The sequence below is a fragment of the Lolium perenne genome, chromosome 3 (genome assembly GCF_019359855.2).
Source record: "Lolium perenne isolate Kyuss_39 chromosome 3, Kyuss_2.0, whole genome shotgun sequence".
Taxonomy (NCBI): domain Eukaryota; kingdom Viridiplantae; phylum Streptophyta; class Magnoliopsida; order Poales; family Poaceae; genus Lolium; species Lolium perenne.
In genome coordinates this window covers 201040905-201063515 of record NC_067246.2, presented here as the reverse complement: position 1 = coordinate 201063515, position 22611 = coordinate 201040905, and the positions used below count along the sequence as shown (strand labels likewise).

Genomic DNA, 22611 nt, shown 5'->3' with positions numbered 1-22611 from the left:
ACATGTAAACATGTAGGATGGCCGGTCCCGGTGGCCGGCGAGGCGGTCGAGGCCGCGGTCCTGGGCGCCCCCGGGGCCGGGGAAGGGGCCGCCGCGGTGGAGCAGCAACGGCCCCACGGTCACCGTCACCTGCACCCTCCTCGTCTTCGCATGAGGAACGCTGCTCCGAGTTCCTCCTCCGCATCGACGACGACCCACTCGGCATCAAGCGGCTACCGAACAAGTTCGCCGAGTTCGTCGATGGTGTCGAGCCAGCGCAGTTGCAGCTACGGGAGGCTAGCTGCAACTTCTGCCGCTGGCCCGTGGAGGTCCTGTTCGACGGGCAGGGCAAGATGTACCTGCACACGGGGTGGGACAAGTTCGCCCGTGACCTCGACCTCGAGCCCGGCTGCCAGCTCACCTTCCTGTACGAGGGGGACGGCGAGATGATCGTCAATTCCAAGAAGGTATCAAACGTGAGCCCTTTAGAGATCATAGCCGTCCTACCATCCACATCTCTCTTGGATAGTGGCCTAGCTCCAAGAAGTAAACTTTTGCCACCATCAACCACGGCTCCATCCGCAAGACTAACATCACGGAACAATGGTACCCGGATATCCCGTCCGGTTACCTTCTTGAAGATCTCGGCTCTTTCGGCTTCCTTAGCCGTCAAGCCATCCTCGTCAACCTCCTCTTCGGGTCCATCATCATCCGAGTCCGACGCATAGCATCGGGAATAAGGAATGGAGTGGTCCATCTCCTCTTGCGTCCAATATTTATCCAAATCACCGATATTGTTGCAATTCATCTCGAAACCATCATCACCATCGTCATGCTCGTCATACTCATTATCCAACGGAGGTTGTTGGGCAATGGGAGATTGGACAATGGGAGATTGGGTGGCCTCTTCTTGGCTCATGGGTGGAGGACTCCTCTCTCGAACGGGGGAGGAGGGCCGGTTAAGGTCAAGCTCGATACGAGCATCAACCGTCTTGGTTACAAACAACTCCAAAGCCTTATCTTGTGACCCGGCCACCGTCTCCTTGTAAACGGACCAACGTTGCTCGGAGTTGATACGCATTGTCTTCCAACGGGTGTGCATTCCAAACCCCACATTATGCCTTCCCTCTAGGTCAACACCATCATTTGGCTCATTCCAATTCAACTCAACCCTCACTTGTGCTACCACCTCCGCAAAGCTAGGGCTAAGGTCAAACACCAAGTCAACCTCTTCCGGGTCCGGCTCTATGTTTCCCTTCAAGAAAGCATCCTTGTCCACATGATGAACATGAACAATTCTTTCCATCCCCCTAGCATAATGGGAACAACACATACGCACATGTGTTCATTAGTTACCATAATCTACCCATACAAACTAGCACACTACCATTTCTCCTACTTCAACAACCCTAACATCCAACCAAATCCATCTCCACCCTCAAATCAACCAAATCCACATCTAGGGTTTCACATATAGATTGGAGCAAATACACAAAATCAATGGATGAAAAGAGGGGGAACGGAGGAGATTACCTCAAGCAACGACTTGGGAACGATCTCCACGGATAGATCTGATGATTTGGTGGTGGATTTGGTGGGGGAGAGGGGGGAGAGAGAGAACCGGGCGCCTTGTGAGGAGAGAAGAAGAACAGAGAGAGGAGAAAGAAGATGGTCGGGCTGGGCTGGGCGCGCGCGGCCAAACTTAAGTGCATGTGTGACGCCCCTGCCACGGGCGCCACACTTTCAAAGTGTGGCGCCGGCGAGAGCGGCGCCACACATGCTGCCACGTCGGATCGGGATCACCAGCTCAGCGTCGATGGGCCACGTCGGATGGGTTTGTGGCGCTAGCACCAGGGGCGCCACATGGGTATGTGTGGCGCCCATGGAAGGGGCGCGACACAAAAGGGTTAGATGAGTGAAATAGTTTCGCCGGAGGATCAGTCTGTGCTTTTCTTTCACTTTTGGGTTATTTTTGTGCAAATCGCCTCATTTTAGCACCGCCGGTCTCCATACGGTCCAACATATAGCACGCTGGAGGCAGAGTGGAGATGCCCTGCTCTCAAGCTAATCCTTGGATCTGGTGCGGTTGCTTTCGCTCCTCCCGCTCCTCCCCACTCGAATTTCCACCTTTCTTCTTTTCTTCTCGGCCACAGAAAAATAAAAGGGGCATCTTGGCATCGAACCCGCCGATTTTGCGATCTCCCCCCTCAACTGCCCGTCCGTAGTCGCGGGGCCCCTCCGTGACCACGCGGCTGGTCGCTGTCGTGCCGTGTGGGCTAGTGTGCGTTCGTCATAACGACATAATTAATGGCCTACATTGCAAACACAAATCAGAGGAGATTATTAGTACTAGTAGAAAAAAAGAGAAGGAGACGACAGGGCGTCAAGTCTTCTTCCCTGCGTCCTCTGTCCCCGTGCTGCCGCTGCGTGCGCCTTTGCGTCGGGGATTGCCCACTTCAGATTCGAGCACGGAGGGCTCCCTCTCCCTCTCCCTCTCTCTCTCCTTGCCGGCAGCGCCGCGTCGGAATCCGCGACTGCCCGGCTCCGTTCCAAACGGCCCAAGATTATTTTACGCAGGTTAGATTCTGCCCGTTCTGGCGCTGCTTATCACTAGTCCTCATCTCCGTTCCTGTTCTGTACTGGAGCAGTACTTATTTTGACTTTGCGAATCCCCACAAACCCGATTTGGCTCCCCCCGCATTGCGCACGACTGCACCTCTCGCCGGCGCCCCCCGCCACATAAATCCAAAGATTGTTTTGCCATAAACGAAAAAGGTTTCAGTTTTCTTTTGCGGGAGTGACGGAGATGAGGAAGCACGAGGGGGATCTTGAGGGAGATTCTAGGGTCGAGTGCTGTAAGGCTAAACCCTGCTCAATTGTGCGAGGGATTAGTTAGGGTCTCTCGAGATTCTCCGCTTCTTTGCGATTTGGCCCGTTTTGAGCTTGTGGCGGAGCAGTGGTGCAGAGATTCGCCCCCTTCTTCCGCTCAAGTAGGTTATGGTATCTTTTAGAGCTAACCTGCTCTTCAGTTCATCTAGAACAAAACCGACGCTGGCAAGTGTTTCATTCTGCTCCTTGCGATTTATAGAAGTTTGGTTACTTCTATTTATGATCTTTAGTAGGGGTAGTCTGTTCCTATAGTTGGTCCAGCTATATAATCAGCTTTCCATAGAGTTGGATGTGACTCTACATCCTTGCTTCACATTGGTCAAGCAATTTGTTCATTTCTGGTGACCTCAAAGATGCTGAATAAGAATCAAATCTCTTCAGTGCTCGATTTTGTGAAAACAAGCGTTTCAGTAACAGAGTAGGATTTGTGATTCTGCTGCCTCTGTTAGTGCCTATTCGAGTGATTCTGATCATTGCCCATTGGACTCTATGACTGCTCTGAGTCAGTCAGCTAGTTAGAACTTTTGTATGTACGTTCCTGAAAGGTGTTGGAATATATTAAATTGCCGTAATACGAAATCGGGAGCAGGGTCAAACTATCGAAGTTTTAGTACTGTTTTAGTACTATGCACATTGTTGGAATCATTGCATCAACATTTCTTATTTAAGGAACTTGGATGAGACTTCTGTACCATTTCCTGTGTTTCTATTTTGCTCCAATCAACTCAAGTCACTGATACCTGCTGTAAATTGAAACAACCCTCCTTTCCTTTTAACATGCTATATAGTTTTCTATCTCCTTTTGGTGATCTATTTTTATTTTGATATGCATTCTATTCGATCTTATCTCTGTTTCTTATGCTGTATTTTGTCATAGGTCCCGATTTTGTTGCCCGAGGAATGTCCTCACCTAGCACTTCTCAGTCCCCAGCATTGGCAGAGGGAGAATCTACAACAGCTAACGATAACGCAAGACCTCATGACCCAGGTGAGAAGAAGCATATTATCATGTCACATCATCTCTCTGTACTGAACAGCTAATTATTTGTACCCATTTTCATGTGTCAATTTCATTTTCGTGGATTTTACAGGCACGGATTCTGCTGAACCAGCACGAAGCAGACTTTCATTGCAGTTGGATCAGCGGTCATTACATTTTGCTGTTAGTGCTTGGGTAAGTGGCTTAAATGGACAGATGTACTTCAGCTATTATTTTATCATATGTAATTTATACGCCGAAATCAATCCTGGCTGAATTCGTAGTCTTGTCTCAGTCGGTGCATCTGTTAAGATAGTGTATGACCCATCTCAGTTTGCTACAACAGCAGATAACTTTTTTTAGGCTTAGTTGAATAGAGTATAAAACGGCAGCTAAATTGTGTCAGTTAGATCAATCGAACGAACTACTTGTCTTACGATATTTCACTTTAGCCAAGTCTGCACTCTGGCATTCATGAAAATGCCTTCATTTAGACCTTTCATTTGCCTAATGGAAGTTTAGTTCCAAAATGCTTCATAAGTGAATGAATGGTTAGGATCATTACAACAATAGGCAATTAGACATGTGCTATATCAGGTCAACTCAATGTTCTAAGTTCAGTTTCGCCATGAACTACATAAATGCATCTACTATAGTTTTGCCTAGAATGCCTCAGATTATCCATTTTATAGTGTCAGTTTCCCAACACGAGCAATCACTTTGTTGATGTGTGCAAAATGCTCTAGATAGTCACATTTTCTTTGTTGCACACATTTTTTTGACAGGTTCTTATTATTGCGTTGATTGGCATCCTTCCACTGGCAACACGACAACTCCAATACAAGGGATACCGATTGTCACTTCTTGGCACAACCTGTACCACAGGTTATGCCTTATTTGCTCTTTATGGGGTCAGTAACATGAAACCGAGTGTTGTAGTTACTATTTCATTCTTCCCACTTTGCATATCTTGCACAACTTAAGTATCTTTTCCTCTTCTTATCAGCTACCCAGAGTAGGGAACACTCAGGCTGTTCAGGCATGGGGTCACCTTGTGACTTCATCAAAGGATTTCATACCATTCATGTACTGCCTTATGTTTGTTACGTCTAAACTACACTTGAAGCGTAAGCATATGAAGTATTTATTTATATTCTACATCAAAATTTTCACTAGTACCCAAATGTCTCAGTTTCCTTGTGCATGATGAAGTATTCTTTTCTGGCAGTTGTTTTGGTACCGGTAATTTGTTGGGCACTCGAGCATGTTGCCAGATTTCTGCGGCGCCATTTTACCAATTCCTCTCTGTACAGGTAAATAGACCTGGCAGAATTGTAGGCACAAAACGCCTTGCCTTCTATGCATATACAATGCATGTTACCATTGCAGCTTTTCAGATAAATAAACAACAGTTTAGCCATGATCTGCATATTCATTAGGTTATTATCATGGCTCTTTATTTTGTTATATGCTATATAAGACACTCCCATATCTCTGGGCTTCGAGCCCCTTCGAAGCACTATATGTAGCCCTTTTGTGCAATGGGTAACACAACGCTTGAGCAAGCCCCAGTCCATCCTTGGTCAAACACAAAATTGAGATTTCTTATGTGTATGAGATTTGTATGATGACAAACCAGCAAAATTCAGAAGAATCATTTTCTGTTCAGCATGCTGGGAAAATGGATTATAACTATTGTTTTGTTAATATGTAGGGCATACCTGGAGCCGCTTTGCACGTGGGTTGACAGAAACACAACTGCAGTCAACTTTCTGATTGCAAATGCAGAGATTTTGTTGGGCTTTCTTTTGATCTTAGCCCTGTTCTCGTCAGTGGACCTTCCTTATTCATTTCTCATTTCCCCCCTCCCAGTACCCACTTAACTTTAAACACTTATTGTTCTCTTGTGTAGGAAACAGCGCAATGTTATGCAAACATTCATGTACTGGCAGGTTAGTTTCTAATAAACATTGATTAGCTTCTTCAAATTATGTAGTTCTTGTTTACTGTTAAGTGGAGTGTTGGGGTTTTCACAGATAATACTGTGATCTGTAAAATTTATCATCAAACCAGAAATGTTCAACCCGCTGCATGACTGACCTTGATTGACACATAGCTTTTGATCAAAACAAGTGGTCACTGAATTCTACATCAAATTAAACATGTATCACACTTGCTTTTTTAATGAGTTTGCATTGACTTGCATACCACCTATATATTGGTATAAATGCGAGAGGGGTCTGAACCACAAGAGGGGCAACGACTCCTTGGCGGTAGGAAGGACCTAAGGAAAGACACTTGGAATTAGATTGGTTTATTCTTGTTGGTTATTACTTGTGGCCAAGCCTTTTACATAGGGATCCCCAAAGGGTCCATTTATATAGGGGAGATTGATTACATGAAATCATAATAACATGAAATTATTATACGAACTTGTTATTTGAAAGATAGCTAGTCTCTACTTGGTTTCTGAGGCACGTCTCTTGCCACCCATGCTCCTGGAGCCTGGGCTTGGTGAATCCCATGCAAGGGTACATACATGACAAATATAGGGGGAATATATTGCAGGGTTGGTGACGAGCAGACCAAGTTAATAATTAATGTTTTCAGTACCAGCCAAGCAAATGCTCCAGTGGCTGTGCCAAGCTACTGACTGAACACCACTATATACCTTTTCCATATGGAGAAGGACCTAGGCAGGGATTGTTGCTTCTGCTATTTTGTTGAACTTAATTTGGTTGGTTCTACACTCAGTAGTGCTGTATGTCCGATAATGGCAGTATAGTACGTCACTGTTTTTGACTTAATGAATTGTAGGCTGCAAGACTCCTTGTTAATAGAGCTGGACAATGTCATTTGGTCTAACTAACTTTTTTTCTTCATGGCTAATCTTTTATCATCAGCTACATTTTTTAACATTTCATAGAAGCAGTATTAGTATTTATCTGCTTCATTCAAAACATCACTTTGTTTTTTTTAAGGACAAATGAGGAATTTGCATGATAGTTTGCTTGTATTTCAGATTGTAGACAAACTTATTACTGCATCGACAGAATGCTATGTCTCACCAAATTCATATCTCACTCTTATTATCTGGCATTGCAGTTGCTGAAACTCATGTATCATTCCCCATTCACCGCTGGCTATCACAGAGCTATCTGGCTTAAAATTGGCCGTACAGTTAACCCCTACATCCACAGTTACACCCCTTTTCTTCATGACCCGATGAACGCTGGCATGAGATGGTGGTTCAGGTAGGATGGATATGGCACCAGTAGTCATGTAAAGGAATATAAATGTTTTTGGTGAAGTTCCACAGTTAACCCAATTCTTCTTCTTAGCAAGTTGCAGCTTGCGAGTGACTTGTTAATAGTCCTTTTTTGCGTCATTGAGCTGATGATAATGTTTAGTTAGTGATCAGTAATTCTTGTAACTTTGTGGTCATGATTGTAGAACTACTAGTAAAGATCTTGAGGCTTTTACCATGAAGTGAAAATTGCTAAGTGTAATGTTGCTTAACCTGATCCTTTGTTTATCTCTTGTGGAAACAAAAGTATTTATCTACATTCTACACGCCTTTTGGTTTTTGAATAGTAATCAAGACTAACCATCCTGTTATAAGAAAGCCAAAAAAAAAAAACAGAGTTCAGCCTGTAAAACAAATACTTACCTATCCCAGATGCGAGGATGAATACTCCCTTTTCACACCTTAAAATATGTAAGGTAGAATTGAGCGTCTACCCTATTACACATTGTTGGCCAGTCTTGCACCATTTTTTTTTGAGCTGCCAGCAAATTTTTAGAGCTACTGATAGGGTCAACATCCAGAAGACTAGCTCCAAGATCAAAAGCACAACTAATTACTTCCCATGCCTGACCAGAGGAGCTGAAGAACATATAAGTAATGGATCATTGGCCCATCGATATTTTCTCGGGACCATTTTAACCCTCTTTGCTTATAAATTACCTTGGCCAGAATTTTCCCTTTCACCGGCCACAAAAGGGAACACCTTAATACTTGTTGATTTCTTCGAATGAGTGCCTTGTTGGTGTTGAGGGGTTGGAGGTTTTGATTTGATTTGCTCCAGTGGAAATCTTTAAACTATTTCTTGGAAAGGTTCATTTGGTAAATTAGAGTGTTTTAGCTGTTCTTGTAGAAAACCTGGTTTTAAGAAGCTTAAACTTCAACAGCTATGGAAGTTTATACTGATTTTGTAGAAAGCTTCCTAACAAGTTGAAAGTTCGCTGGAAATTTTGAACGAAATATCCTCTTGAATTTTGGCCGAACGTTTATTATTTATTTTATTTGGAAAGTTCATTTATTTGATTTCTCAAGCGGCACAGCTCGCCATGATGACCATCCAGATGCCACTAAGATGATGATCAAAATCGGTTGCCATGATGACCCATATAGAGGCTAGTACTATGATAATACAGCAACCCCAAGACAACAAAAGTGACCAAGCATCAGAGCTGAGAGAAAACAACTTGAAACGAAGGGAGCAACAGCCTCAAGCTTTTTTATTTCCCGATTCAACAAAAACAATGTATTCCCTGGACCCCTAACCGACAGTACACATAACAGTATGCTCAGTACACACTACTAGTTAGTGCAAATTCAACTTGCTGAGCTCTAACCAAACTTGGATCCTGTTTTTTGTCAATGCCGTCCCGTTATTCCCTACCAACGATCGGTAACCGTGGCAATTGATTAAGATTGCCTCGATGTTGGCTTGAATCTGGAGTCTGTGATTAACCACACCTGCCCCGTCATGCACATTTCTGTAGCTGTATAAAGCAACAGATAGCAAGCACTCCTACTGTCCGCATGTCTTGGTTCTCCTTGCATTCACTTCAGCAGCCCAGCTCTTGCCAATCTCTGTCTGGAACTTGCCTGCAATGACATGTTTGCAAAGTATATATTTAACAAAAGGAGAGAAATACATTTCTATGGCCTCTATAGCAATTGCAACAATGATCAATCACATTACCAGCGGTAGAGAGGAAGAACTCATCTAGCACTTTGCCATGCTCTGCAAAATTTCAAGGCGGACGGAGTCCCCATAAGCCGATTAGCACATTACATTCATACATGAAAGAAACAATGGCAACATATACAGGTGCAAAACTAGGAATGGTTCACTGATGGGTGCCTGAAGCAAAAGAGTTCGGCAGCATGATGCAAGTAGTTTGATGTTATTGTGAACAAAGTAGCAACTAGTAAGGTTTCAAAAAAAAAGTTGCAACTAGTAAGTAACTAAGTATGTGCTTTCCGAAGCTAGGTAGATACGAGTTTCGCTGGGTTTTACAGTTAGCAATATCAAATGATTACAAAAAAATGCAATAAAAACATGAATAATTTAGATGTGGGTTGTTTCGGAAAAAGAGAATTTTACACCCTTGAAGAGTTCGCATACAGGTAAACTATTTGAAATGAGCAAGTAGATAATAATTTAAAAGTACAAAAAAAACAACTATGGCAGCAAATTAATACCTTTCTCATATTCCAATGCTTGAAGGATCATTTCCACCTGAAATAAAAATAATTAAAGCAAGAGGTGAAATCCAGTGGACCAAGCAGTAGATAAATGCCTCTGAGTAAACCATAAGAATAGATAGGACAATATTCTTGCACGAGAGACCATCTACATAATAATAATAATAATACTCCCTCCGATCCATATTACTTGATACTAAAATAGATGTATCTACAACTAAAATGTGTCTAGATACATCTATATTAGCTTCAAGTAATATGAACTGGAGGGAGTATTAATATCTATGAACTAACTTGTGTGCTTTGAAGTTTGTAGAACTTGGTAATATGTGGAAGAAAACCAAAGTAATCATCTTGCACTATTTAGGAGCTATTGAGTTACTTCCCTCCATTTCTTTTTATTAGGTGCATCGGACGGATTAATCGCTACTCGGTGGGTGACTGATTCACCAAGTAACTGATTAATTCGCTGATTAATCGGCCGGTTCGCCTACTAATGGCTAATCGACAGCCAACCGAGCAGTAAAAATAAACGATTTCATTTGCATTGTTTTTTGGTGAGTTGTGACTTGTTAGGTGTATTTCCTTTTTTATCCCAGTTGAGGCCGATTATATCCCTCCCGGAAGCATCACTAATTAGCCACACATAATTACACATTTAATCATCATTGTAACCAATGGCATTTCCACCTTAAAAATAAATACCTTGGTCACCGTGTACAAAAAATACACCAAAAATGAAATGGAGGGAGTGCTTAAGCTGTCACTAATGGAGGGAGTACTTAATTAAGCTGTCACTTGTAAATAAGCCACTCCTCACAAGAACAGAATCATTGTGCAGTTGTCATTACAAGCCGGGAAACAGAAGTATGGAATAACCACCTAATCTATGAGTGGTTTGTATTAGGAACTTGTAACAAGTTCACCAGGAGTGCATTCTCTACCAAACTTGAAAAAAAGTATCAGTAGTGTACTGTGTTCAAACTAAAAAGCTTGTAGACAACAAATGATAAACCTGATATTAGTGATATATATTGCACTCCTTAGGACCTATCAAACGATTTAAGCCGTGACTCAGTAAATAAGTTATCTATCATAAAGAACACAATCATTGCATGTGTTGTCAATGTCAGTACAAGCTCAGTGAAAGAAGTATTGAATAACCAATACATGTGTGAGCTGTTTGAGTGAGGAACTTGTACCAAGTTTATGAAGTGTGCATTCTCTACCAAACTTGAAAAATAGTATTAATAGTGTACTACGTTTAAACTACCGACAACAAAATGATAACCCTGATATATATTGTCGATTAGACATGTGTAACAAAATTCCAACCATTAGCAGAAGTGACATGCATACAGTTCACAAAATAACATCATTCTTACTTTATCAAAATCCTTTACAATATTGGCTTCAACAGAAGAATTGTTTTCGTATTCTTCCCACAGCTCCTTAATCTCGTCAGCTACAAAATAGTAAATCACGGTTCTGTTTACACACTGTAATCCTTCATGATCTGAAATTTCATGTCCCAAATGGAGACATACCTGTTGGTCCACCGCCAAGAACTTCACACATTTCATCTAGAGCTTCCTGTTCACGCCTGCTCTTTTCCGCTTTAGGTATGCCATCAGATGGAGTGATGTCACCAACAATAGCTGTTAATAGTAAAATAAAGTAGAGATAGATGAGAAGCAATTCGATGAAAACTGAAAGATGCAAAGAGTAGAGGGATACAATGTCCCACGTTAACAACACAAAATTATGCTGCTACCAGAACAAATTCAGCATACATAATCATGAGTGCACATAGTAGCCAGTTATGTGAAACGACTTGCTAAAACAAAGATGTTCTTTGGCCTACCTTCAGCAATGTCATGGACGATAGCTATTTTGATACACCTGTTATGGGCAGAATAAATGTTCCGTCAGCAGGAAGCAGGGTAGTAATGATTAATGGGAATAGAAGCCTAGAGTTAACAATTTGTTAACATCAATATTACAAGAGAAAATGTGAGTTTCGTGTGATGAGAAACTTACCTTTCTCGATTTACAGCAGGTAGGTCATCGGCGATCAAAGCCATGAGAGCCATCCGATACATGTGATCAGCAATAGATTCGGGACCCTTTATGCTATGGTTTATCCACCCTTTCCTTTTAGTGGTCTGAGGCATAACAAGAGAACAGGTGTGAGCAACGATGAGCCTCCGAATCATGCAATGTGACGGTTCTAGGCATCATAAAAATGGGGGCATGAACTGAAACCGGGCCGTGGTCAAGCACTAACTACACACCATGCACTCCTAACAGTATAGCAAGGCAGCCGCTGTGGGACTTACGGAATCAACAATTCACCATACCAATCTATCGTTTCAAAACCTTTTTAAGAGCAAAGCTATCACAGTTTTTATTTTGTTTTGGCTAAGACTCGACTAGGCTGATCGTACACCACGTAAGGTCTTTCCGAGCGACGTATGAAAAGGTGAGTGGGCGAGGATCACGTGATTTACCTTGAGGCTATGGCAGAGAGTGAGGAAATCGATGGCGGAGGCGGCCGAGGACGCCTTGGAGGAGGGCGGCGCGACGGCCGCGGCGTCTAGAGGCGCCGGCGTCCGCCTGGGCACGGGCGATCCGCTCGGTCCGGGGCTCCCGGAGACGGCGCGGGCCGCAGAGGCGAGGCGCCTCGGAGCGCGCTCCACGGGGAGGATACGCGGCGGCGGCGAGCGGCGGAGGAGGCCGCGCGCGGGAGGGGCGGGCAGCCGCGAGCTTACGGCCATCGGAGCGCGCGAGGTCGGAGCTTGCGATGGGGAGCCGGATCAACGAAAAGGGCGGAGGAATCGGCGTGCGGCGGCGGCTCGTTTTCCTTGTGTTTGTATGCTGTCCTTTCCTGCTTGTGTGGAACAGGGCAGACCGGGTTGGTGGGTGCGCGAGAGGAGACGTGTGATCGCACGGTCGCCCTCGCGAGACAGCCGTGCCCCGAGTGATCACGGCCGTCCGTTCGTCCAGACATTTGCCTTGGTTGCAACGCTCTGCTGCAGATCTGAGAAAATAAAAAACTAGCGTTCCAAAGGGTAGGATGTAAATTTACCTTCTTTGGTTGGGATCAATATTGTGGTCAACTTTTTTTTACATGTGGTGGTGAGTGGTGACCCTATCACGCACAACTCTGAGCTAAAAGGCATTATATGAAGCTAGTAGACAACATAACAACAAACTCCCTCCGTCTCGTAGCATAAGGCGTAATTTTTTTCCAAATTTTTCCTCATAGCTTAAGGCGTGTGGTGCGTTTTGAGGCTAATCTTCCAAAATTACCCTCTCTCCCGATTTCCACTCGTTCCTCTTCCTCTCCGCATCCTCTCTTAGATCCCATCGAAGAAATTCACGAGCCACCTCTGGCCTCGCTCTCCCTCAGGTCCGTCGCCCGGAAAATATACGCCCTAAGCTGTGAGATGGAGGGATTATTAAACTATCAAGCAACAGCAAATTAACATCGTTTTAGCTTTAGCATCCGTTCATCGTAATGTTACCTAAGCTACTAGAAAATATTATTTTATCACAATATTACCTAGCTACTACAAATATTGGTTATACATACAAATAGGGGTAGTTCATAGAAAAAGATGACGTCACGATCTTCTTCTTTCCTTCTTCACTTCTTCTTACTATTCAGATCATGGTCTAGCCATTGTTAGCCCACATGTTAGCCCACATTTGGTTAGCCAACTATTGCCTCTTATTCTTCCGAGCACGACTATCATATAGAGGGACACCATAGACAATATTAATGTCGCTAGGCGCCACATCACTCTTCTTCAGGGAAAAAATTGATCAAGATCAAAGCTTAAGATATAGTTATGGAGAAACATGGAAGAACAAGCTTAACTTTGGTAGGTAAATAATGTAATGGCTTCTGATCAAAGATATAGAGTCTATTCTTCAGAGCAATGAATGTCCTCTCAATTGTGACTCTAAGGCTAGAGTGTTTGAGACTGAAAAATTGTTTGTCGGTCCTAGGATAGTGCCTTGCAGCGAGCTCATTGAGATGGTACCTTGTTGACCTGGAGGGTGGAAGAATACCAATGCGACAAGCATATCCAGCATCTCCTAGATAGAATTTATCTTTCGAGATTTTGAGCCTATTAGGTCAAGCCAATCCCCCAGCAAGAGTGCTTGCATCATGGATTGATCCTTCCCATCCAGCTAATACATATGTAAATTTCATATCGAAATCAACAATGGCAAGAAAATTTCGGCTGGTGTAGTGCTTTCGCCCTTCCCCCATCTTTGCATCAGATTAATACATATGTAAATTTCATATCGAAATCAACAATGGCAAGAAAATTTCGGCTGGTGTAGTGCTTTCGTCCCTCCCCCATCTTTGCATCAGATTGGCTTCTGGGTAGTCTAGCTGTCACATGAGTGTCATCTATAAATAGTTCTGAGTGAAATGCAACAATGCCATGAATAAATTTTTAGGCCTATGTGCAATACAATCATGTCATGAACTACAAGATAGAGTTGTTCACCTTGAAATATGAAAACCATCAGTAGATTTGTTGCATCTTTATTGGAGTTTGAGTAGACGATGGTGGCTTGATCATCTCTTCTCCGAGCTCTCCAATAGAATATAGGGTTTTCTTGAAGTACCGGGATATTCTCTCAGTGGATCAAATCGCTTGTTATGTCTAACACCATGAATGAACATTGTTCCTCTTCGATACAGATGTGGATGCTATCTTGAAGCAACCCCTAACCATGTGTGTGCTCACACAGTTGTTAAAAGGGAATCTTATCATCCGAAGCATGCTCAGAGCCTCTACATTGTTGTTGTAGATGTAGTTCAGATTTTCATCCTCCCTCTATTGCGTTCAAACATGGGAGTTTTGAGTTTTAAAATAGCGTACCAAAAGAAATAGGGGTGGCATCCTCTAAATGCTATATCGTGCTATATAGCGTGCTATATTTCCAATAGCGTTTTAAAAAAACACCAGATATAGTCTAAAATAAAAGATTTCAGTCCAAAAATGATAGATTCATACATCTGTAATCACATTAAAAAAATAGTTCTCCAATTTTTTAAAGCGTAACATCAATATTTCACGAGACAACGGCATAGTATAAATTATTTATTAAAAATTATCAGTATCACCGATATTATCTTCCAATTCAGAACATGAATCAACATATTGATGTTCATCACCACAAAAAATTCTTCTTTTCTTAATGAGAAAAACTCAAATCCTTGTACCAATATATTGTAAAAAATAGGGAGCTAACGCTATGATGTTTTAGCGCGATATAACATATCCTATTTCGTAAATAGCGTCATAGCGAGCAAATTTAGTGTGGAATGTCGAAATATGTTATAGCGCACTATTAGCGAAGAAATAGCGTTCTATTTTAAATCTTTGTTTCGATTGAGCTCCTATTTCAAAAGAATATACTAGTCCCTCCTGCTCTAAATACTTATCGCAGGTTTCGTAGGCACATTTTAGTCTACATTTTGTCAAAACCTGCAAACAAGTACCTTGGCCGGGAGGGAGTAGCAAGATCGAGCTCCTACTTGGGAAAAAAAATACTAGCAAGATCGAGCTAGCAAAGCATACGTGGCCGTTGGACGGTTTCACCGACTACGCGTATACACCTACTCCTACTCGTTGGCGCATCATTCTCAGCAATCTCGGGCAGCTAGCCTCGAACTTTTCTTTGGTCAGCCTGCATCTCAGCACACTAGGCAAGGCAGTACAGTACGCTGTGGAGCAGCGCAATGCGTGCATGCGGAAGCTGAACGGCAAGGGGCCAAGGGCGAGACCCGGTCGGCGTTCGGTCATCCTGCTGCTGCACACATCAGTGATCAGTCTATCTCTCGTCAATGTTTCCCTGGTAACTCAGTGTCCAACACAAATGTCATGAACTCATGATGAGCTTCTTCGCTATCGATCCCGTGATTTGACCGCTTCATGCGCGCGCACAACATGCTCTCTCCCAAGTCCCAAGCAGCCAAGCTCTGCCAACTCCAGCTCGTCACTCATATGGTGCATAGTACCACCACCATGCATGGACGAACACAAGGGCGCGGGCGGGACAGTCACGCAAAAAGCCTGCCATCTATCTACTCCCCGATCTTGCTGGCTCTATCTATATAAAGGTGACCGACCATGCATCTCAAACCCCATCACCACAACGTAGCGTCACACACTGGGAGCATCACTGAAACATATCCAACTGCAGTATCCTTCGTGTCCTGCCTGCCATGGAGCTCGCCACCGTGGCCGTTGCCTTCCTGCTTGCAGCACTTGCCGCTGCCGCCGACGCCACGCCCGTCAACAAGTCCTGCGTCACCGGCGGCGCCGGCGCCTCCGTGAGCATCGGATACGGCGGGGCCGGTGCCAGCGCCGGCGTGGGCGTGTCCCTCGGTGGCGACGCGTACCAGTCTGACTGCCCCCTCGCCGAGGAGATCGTCCGCTCAGCTGTCGAGAACGCCGTTGCCGCCGACCCCCGCATGGCCGCCTCCCTCCTCCGCCTCCACTTCCACGACTGCTTCGTCAATGTAAGTGATCATCAAAAAGAAGATCTCTAGTCTAGCGAGGCAAGCTGACCGCATGCGCGCCCTTGACCGTGAGCTTCTTGCTTCTTGTTTTCTTCTGCCCAGGGCTGCGACGGCTCCGTGCTCCTGGACGACACGCCCTTCTTCATCGGAGAGAAGACGGCAGGACCGAACGCCAACTCGCTGAGGGGGTTCGAGGTGATCGACGCCATAAAGACCCAACTCGAGCAGCTGTGCCCAGAGACCGTCTCCTGCGCCGACGTCCTCGCCATCGCCGCGCGCGACTCCGTCGTGGCCGTAAGTTTGCTCATCGATCGCATATCACATTTCATGCAAAGGTTTAAGCGTGTGACTCATCGATCGCCGCCGATGCAGTCTGGTGGGCCGAGCTGGCAGGTGGAGCTCGGCCGGAAGGACAGCCGCACCGCGAGCCTCCAGGCCGCCAACAGCAACCTCCCTGCACCGACCTCCGGTGTCGCCACGCTCGTCCAGAAGTTCACCGACGTTGGCCTCTCCGCCAAAGACATGGTCGCCCTCTCCGGTAACCGATTGGCACCTCCAGTCTCTCTATCCCAAGTTCCCAACACACAATTAACTTTACTCACGCATGCAATCTATACATACCCTAATCATGCATGGCGCAAACATAGGCGCGCACACCATCGGGAAAGCCCGGTGCACGACGTTCAGCGCGCGCATCGCCAGCGTCGGCGTCTCGGCCGGGTCGGCCGCCAAGGACATGGGATTCCTGCAGTCGCTGCAGCAGCTGTGCGCGGGGTCGGCGGGGTCGGCGCTGGCGCACCTGGACCTGGCCACGCCGGCCACCTTCGACAACCAGTACTACATCAACCTGCTCTCCGGCGAGGGCCTGCTGCCGTCCGACCAGGCGCTGGCCTCGCCCGCCGGCGGAGAGGACATCGCGGCGCTCGTTGCCGACTACGCGTTCGACGCGGCGCTCTTCTTCGACGACTTCGCGGCCTCCATGCTGAGAATGGGGAGACTTGCGCCGAGCGGAGGCCGCGCCGCCGGCGAGGTCCGCCGCAACTGCCGTGTGGTGAACTAGCTTTCGAGCTAAGCTCAACTGATTAAGCAGAGAATGTGTGTGGTTTGGGTCTGTTAGCTCTCTCGCCCTCTCGGTAATGGGTGCCTTTCAGTTAGTCTGGTGTTTTCAATCGTGTGGGTTTAAGCTGGTAGATTCTAACTAGATGTATAATCTATGTATCTCATGATGTGCTGCACTCTCGGCTTGTGGAAATAATTATTGTCGATTTATTTCACTATCAAAACCTATTGCTTAGTTAGAGTACAACCTCTTGGTGAAATGATGAAGTTTTGGTGGTAGAAACTTTGTGAGATTTATGGTTTGTCCCCAGACTGCCGGTGTTCTAGCGAAGGTGTGAGGGTTTTGCGAGTCAGTGCGTGCATCTTGCAGTCACACACAACCCAAGACACTACTGCATAGAACTGGATAATGAACACCACGACATGCTACCGTGAAGACAAGAATCAGTGACGCTATGAAGCAATGGCGCCAAGGTAGGAGCAACTTCAGAAAAAATCCAAAAATACATGATCAGAAGTATGAGGGAGATGGAGGGAAGCAAGCAATCTTGCAATTTGAACTCTCCAAACAATATTTACTTGCATTACTATGCATCTGATTTCAAAATTTGGTCTGATTAGAGTCCTTAGCAATAAATGGTAAATGATAGAGGACTACGATAATTATCTCCAGATAGTTAAAGATCAAACATACCTCAGGCGCCATGTAACCAAGTATGCCTGTTTCTACCTCAAAAAAAAAAGTATGCCTGTTTCACCCATCATATCACTAGGGTTTGAAGCCTTCACTCGAGCAACACCAAAAATCAGCAAACAAATCTCCTGCATCCAGACATTTTCCTCGGCTGCAAGGAAGAATTTTCACAACAGTTCTGCAGAACTGAAGAAAAAGAAAAAAAGATCTCGCGTCCTTAAACCGGAATCATATTCTTTATTCACATTCTGCAAAGATATTAGTACTATATAAACTGCAATAGTACAGTGGGCCCACTTCAGACCATGAGACTGTAAACTGCAATAGTACAGTGGACCTCATGCTAAACTCGGAGCTTGATCCCAGGGTATGTCAAACATTCAAGGACGAGATGGAGCGGGCATTTACACCAGAGAACTATCTCCATTAGCCATTAACGGGTGTGATTAGAATTACATTGAGATGTAGCGACATCGATCATCAATCAGGTTCAGGTAACAGTGACACCGTCAGGCCAAATCGTCATGGTCCTCGGTACTGACGGAAGCAGGTGAAGCATCCCTGCGAGTGGTCTACTGGGATCATGCCGCCACCCTTGGACGTGTCAATTGCCTCTATCATGGACACCACCTCGGCCATCTCAGGCCGCTTGTCAGGGTTCGCGTCCCAGCAGCGCTTCATCACGTTTGCCAAAGCACTTGGGCAGCACCGCGGTATCTCAGGCCTCAGGTTCTGTACATCAAAGATATTTTTTTTTATGTTTTCGGTGGTTCAGAGAAACAAGTGCCAGCAACACGAACAGGAAACAGGACATGAACACATCTTTTTACCTGTCGGACAACAGCAGAAGTTACTTCTGAGAAGCTGAGATCGGGATATGGCATGTCGCAGCAGTATATCTCCCATAAACAGATCCCATAGCTATAAACATCGCATTTCCTGTTGTAAGGATGGCCATTGAGGACCTGTACATTGACGTCATTATGTACAAGCAAATGAGGATAGTACCAGAAGCACACACCCTCAACCGCTAAAAACAAGGGTCACAACACATCAACTTCAAGATAGGTGTCTCCTTTTTTTATATTCGGTGCTTCTGGGTTTTACTTCACTAAAAAAATCTAATGCTTACAGTTAGAGAACCACTTCTTGGTGAAATAATGAAGTTCTGGTTCACCATTCTGCCCATGGGTTCAAATGCTGGTGCTCTCCTTTAAGTTCACACGGTGCACTTTGGTATGAACTTTGTGGTTTATCCCTAGAATGGCAATTTTAGGCTTGTACTTAGGAGGTTTTCTAGTGCTGGCGTGTGCACGTTTGATGGTTGGTGTGCGTGTGTCATCCTTGTAATCACACACAAGTGAAAAACAATGGTTAAAGATCAAACATACCTCAGGTGCCATGTAACCAAGTGTGCCTGTTTCACCCGTCATATCACTAGGATTTGAAGCCTCAACTCGAGCAACACCAAAATCAGCGATTTTCACAGTTCTTGTTTTGTCAAGAAGCATATTTTCAGTCTTGACGTCACGATGCACTATCTTCTCTGAGTGAAGATAACTTAATCTATTTAAATGCAAAGATAGCAGTGAGATCTTCTGGAACTCAAGGGACAACATAGAAAAAGTTAGAAGAAAAAGACCCAAAATAATCTAACTATTACTTACCCCCTGGCAAGGTCAAGAGCTAACTGGACAACAACTTTAAAGGCTAGCTTTCTTCTCCTATTCTTTATCAGGAAATTTTTCAGTGCACCACCAGCAAGGTACTCAACAACGACGCAGCAAATGTTGCTCGGCATGCCAAGATGCCCATGTTCTGTCTGTACATTTAGATCTCTGGCACCCATTATAGCCCCAATAAACTGCCAGATGAAGTTCAAAATATATTAGGACAGCCAGAGAATAAATCTACATTCGCAAAGGATATGAAAAAAAAATACAGTATCCGACACGGATACGGGGCAGAGAGGCCTTGTCCGTGTCAGATACCGTAAGCCGTGTCCATGTCGGAGATTTATTGTCCCAGCGATTATAAACCACAATGAGTTGGATAGTTTACAAAATTAGGGCCTCCAATAAATTGTTTGATAGATTTGTTTTACCATATTCCATTGTAGCATAAGCTACACCAAAAAGGATCACATCAACTCATATTACCAAAAACAAATTTGGCATGTTCTAATGTTCTCTGCCGGGGGGGGGGGGGGGGGGGGGGGTAATATAAATTTAATAAGTCATATATCCAAAAGAGAAAATCATGTAGAGTTATGTAAAATATGGCATGCCTTGAATTAAATTATATGACAATTAAGAACATATAGATAGATAGATATATTTAACTACTTATCAATATGATGGCAGATATCTATCCATGGAAATATAAGTAACACCAAGAGGATAATTGCCCACGCAATTCTAATGTTGTAGTTTGTAGATATCTTGTGTTAGAAACAAGCTTTCCCATGTGGTTATAATGGACTATATTGATATTGGAGAACAATTTCAGCCTGTCACCCTTATACTCGGTGTTTTATGAATTGGACATGAATAGAAACTGATTTAGTACGAATATTATCAGCAAAATTTACCTATGAAATTTGAAAAGGCAGGAAATGGACCTCTTCAGCCAAAGCGTACCTTAGTAACGTTTGGGTGATCAAGTTTATGCCAAACAGCAACCTCTTGTGCGAATGCTGATCTTAGTGCAGTAATTTCTTGCTCTGATCTATGACCATCCTCGCCCCAGTCAAGCAATTTCACTGGACAAATTAAACAGTTATTTTCAAAATGAAAGTAAATTTCCTAGTGACACAATGCAATAGGTGATAAAGTTGTGGACAGACAAAGACAAGCACGCCGCATTTGGTTCGTCCGGCGTGTCATGTGATTACACCTGGTGAGCGGTGACTGGTGACAGCGCAAAACTGCTCATTTATATTGATTTAGGAGAAAATTCCGGACATTTTTGGAAATCCAAGTCTGGCTCACATACATTTGTCCCCTGAAAAGTACTGGGGCCTTTGCAAGTTGCAACCTTTTTAGTCCAAAAGAGCAACTGCTTTGATTTGTTAACTCCAGCTTCCAGGGGCTCATCATAAGATGAACACGTACATCACGCCTACTAATAAAACTTTAAAGTTGGTTGGTTCGGATCACATGAGGAGGGAGCGTTACAGCGAAAAGGCGGGGTTATCTACCGGCAGTCACGGAATGCACCGTGGAATCCAGGAAAGCAGAGGTGCCAACTTTAGCAATTTGCTGACAAGGAGACGCACTGGTGACAAGACATGACCCGCAAGAAAACAAGTCGGAAAAGTAAATGGCATTGCCATCGATCGATCAACTCATGCATCCTAGTCACCGTTGCATGCTAGGCTCAGAGGATCGAAGTAAAGAACCAACGTTTCCGAAGAACACGCAAAAGAAATAATTGATCAGAAGTTCAGAACCAAGAAGTGTCTAGCGCTCCTCGCGGTAAACAGAAATGCAATTTCATCGAGCAGGTAACGGGCACTGGAACTGGGAGGTAGTGTACGCGTAAATTTCAGAGCAGTGGTGAATGTGAAGTAGAGGTGGCACGATACCGGCGACGTCCTGGCCGTCGTAGACGCCGCGGTGGACGGTGCCGAAGGTGCCGCGGGCGATGACACCTTTGATGACGAGCTTGGCGGGGTCAACCTCCCAGTCCTCCCGGCGCCGCCGCTGCTGCTGCTGCGGCGGCGGCGGCGGAAACGGCTCTACCAGCCTCGGGGACTCGCCGCGGCGGCTCCCGGGCTGGGAAGAGGCCGCCCCTCCTCGCTCCTGGCGGCTGAGGTGGCGCTCTAGCTGCTCGTCGAGGCTCTTGAGGTCGATCTGGTCCGCCCGCACGAACCCCGCGTCCCCGCTCCCGCCGCCACCCGCGCTGGGGAACCTCATGGTTGGAGCACGCCGGGGGGAGGGGACTCGGCGAGGTTTGGGCGATCGGCGTGGGTGGCTCAGGTGGTGCAGCTGCCGCGTTGGGACTTGAGAGGCAGTTGTGGTTGCTGCGCTACAGGCTTGCGAATGGCGAGGCAGAGGTGGCGCGACGCTCCATGTGAGCGCATGGAAGTAGGCAGGCAGACACGGGGAACTCAACTGACTGGGGCGGAGGACTCGTGTCGTAGACGGGCCCACTGCAAGTCTTGTCACATCGCAATCCACACAATCAAACGTGCAGACAACCGAGTATTGTACTCCCTCCCTCGAACCATGTCTTCACTTAATTGCCCAAAATACATCTAAACTTAGATAAAATTAAGAATTTTTTATGAAACTGAGGAAGTATATATATTTTTTATTTTTACATAAAAAAGAAAACAAACTATACTGGTCCTGACTCCTCTCCTCCCCTCCCCACCGGTCCTCATCCTAGTTGTCGCTGGAGAAGGTTCTTGAGCTAAGCCAATGCAGCGGACCATATGACACGGCTGCCTCCTCTCATGTTGATGCGGGATATACTTGAAATCAAGGCGGCCACCCTTTCTTTATAGCCGATACCTTATAATATGTGCCTAATATTCCAAACAAAATATCGATAGAATCGAGCTCGAGTGGACCTTCAATGGAAAGAAAAAAATCATGCTTGGGTGGACGAGACTACATTTTTTCTACCTTACCGTAAACTGGTGGTGCCCATCCTAGATGACCCTCGGTGTCGGATCACCGGAGATAGCCCGAGCTCCGGTTGACGCCAATCGTCGGTCGCCACCAATCGCCGTGTATGCGAGCTCTCAGATGGGGAATATAGATAGGGACCAAGGAATAGAAGAAAATTGTAAAGGTCCTCTTTACTCCATCTTCGAACTGTTTGTCGATGAGGCGCTCAAGCCTTCGTGGCGCCAGTAAAAAGTGCTTAGACCAAGTAAGGTCTTGACATACACAACTTATCAAGAAGTAAGGTGTATACGTGCATTTTTTAAGAATCAAGACTGCCTATCCCACCAT

At 45.1% G+C, this 22611-nt stretch overlaps 4 protein-coding genes across 4 annotated transcripts; 2 read left to right on the top strand and 2 right to left on the bottom strand.

The window, feature by feature from the left end:
* Positions 1-2321: 2321 nt before the first annotated feature.
* LOC127343089 (uncharacterized) lies at positions 2322-7366 on the top strand. Its single transcript, XM_051369171.2, has 9 exons — positions 2322-2556; positions 3746-3856; positions 3960-4042; positions 4633-4758; positions 4854-4974; positions 5076-5160; positions 5562-5675; positions 5760-5799; positions 6953-7366. The coding sequence occupies exons 2-9, from the start codon at positions 3769-3771 to the stop codon at positions 7103-7105; spliced, it is 810 nt and encodes a 269-aa protein (XP_051225131.1). The 5' UTR covers positions 2322-2556; positions 3746-3768; the 3' UTR covers positions 7106-7366.
* A 969-nt stretch (positions 7367-8335) lies between these two features.
* On the bottom strand, positions 8336-12202 carry LOC127343088 (uncharacterized). Its single transcript, XM_051369170.2, has 8 exons — positions 11855-12202; positions 11385-11509; positions 11209-11246; positions 10892-11002; positions 10730-10809; positions 9342-9378; positions 8839-8880; positions 8336-8741 (listed from the first exon to the last, which is right to left on the bottom strand). The coding sequence occupies exons 1-8, from the start codon at positions 12119-12121 to the stop codon at positions 8665-8667; spliced, it is 777 nt and encodes a 258-aa protein (XP_051225130.1). The 5' UTR covers positions 12122-12202; the 3' UTR covers positions 8336-8664.
* Positions 12203-15597: 3395 nt separating this feature from the next.
* Positions 15598-16954, top strand: LOC127339765 (peroxidase 40-like). The gene is made up of 4 exons (XM_051365579.2): positions 15598-15894; positions 15997-16188; positions 16267-16432; positions 16542-16954. The coding sequence occupies exons 1-4, from the start codon at positions 15598-15600 to the stop codon at positions 16952-16954; spliced, it is 1068 nt and encodes a 355-aa protein (XP_051221539.1).
* A 910-nt stretch (positions 16955-17864) lies between these two features.
* On the bottom strand, positions 17865-21725 carry LOC127343087 (serine/threonine-protein kinase 52). Its single transcript, XM_051369169.2, has 6 exons — positions 21234-21725; positions 20287-20408; positions 19315-19511; positions 19039-19213; positions 18478-18612; positions 17865-18379 (listed from the first exon to the last, which is right to left on the bottom strand). The coding sequence occupies exons 1-6, from the start codon at positions 21562-21564 to the stop codon at positions 18170-18172; spliced, it is 1170 nt and encodes a 389-aa protein (XP_051225129.1). The 5' UTR covers positions 21565-21725; the 3' UTR covers positions 17865-18169.
* Between the last annotated feature and the right edge of the window lie 886 nt (positions 21726-22611).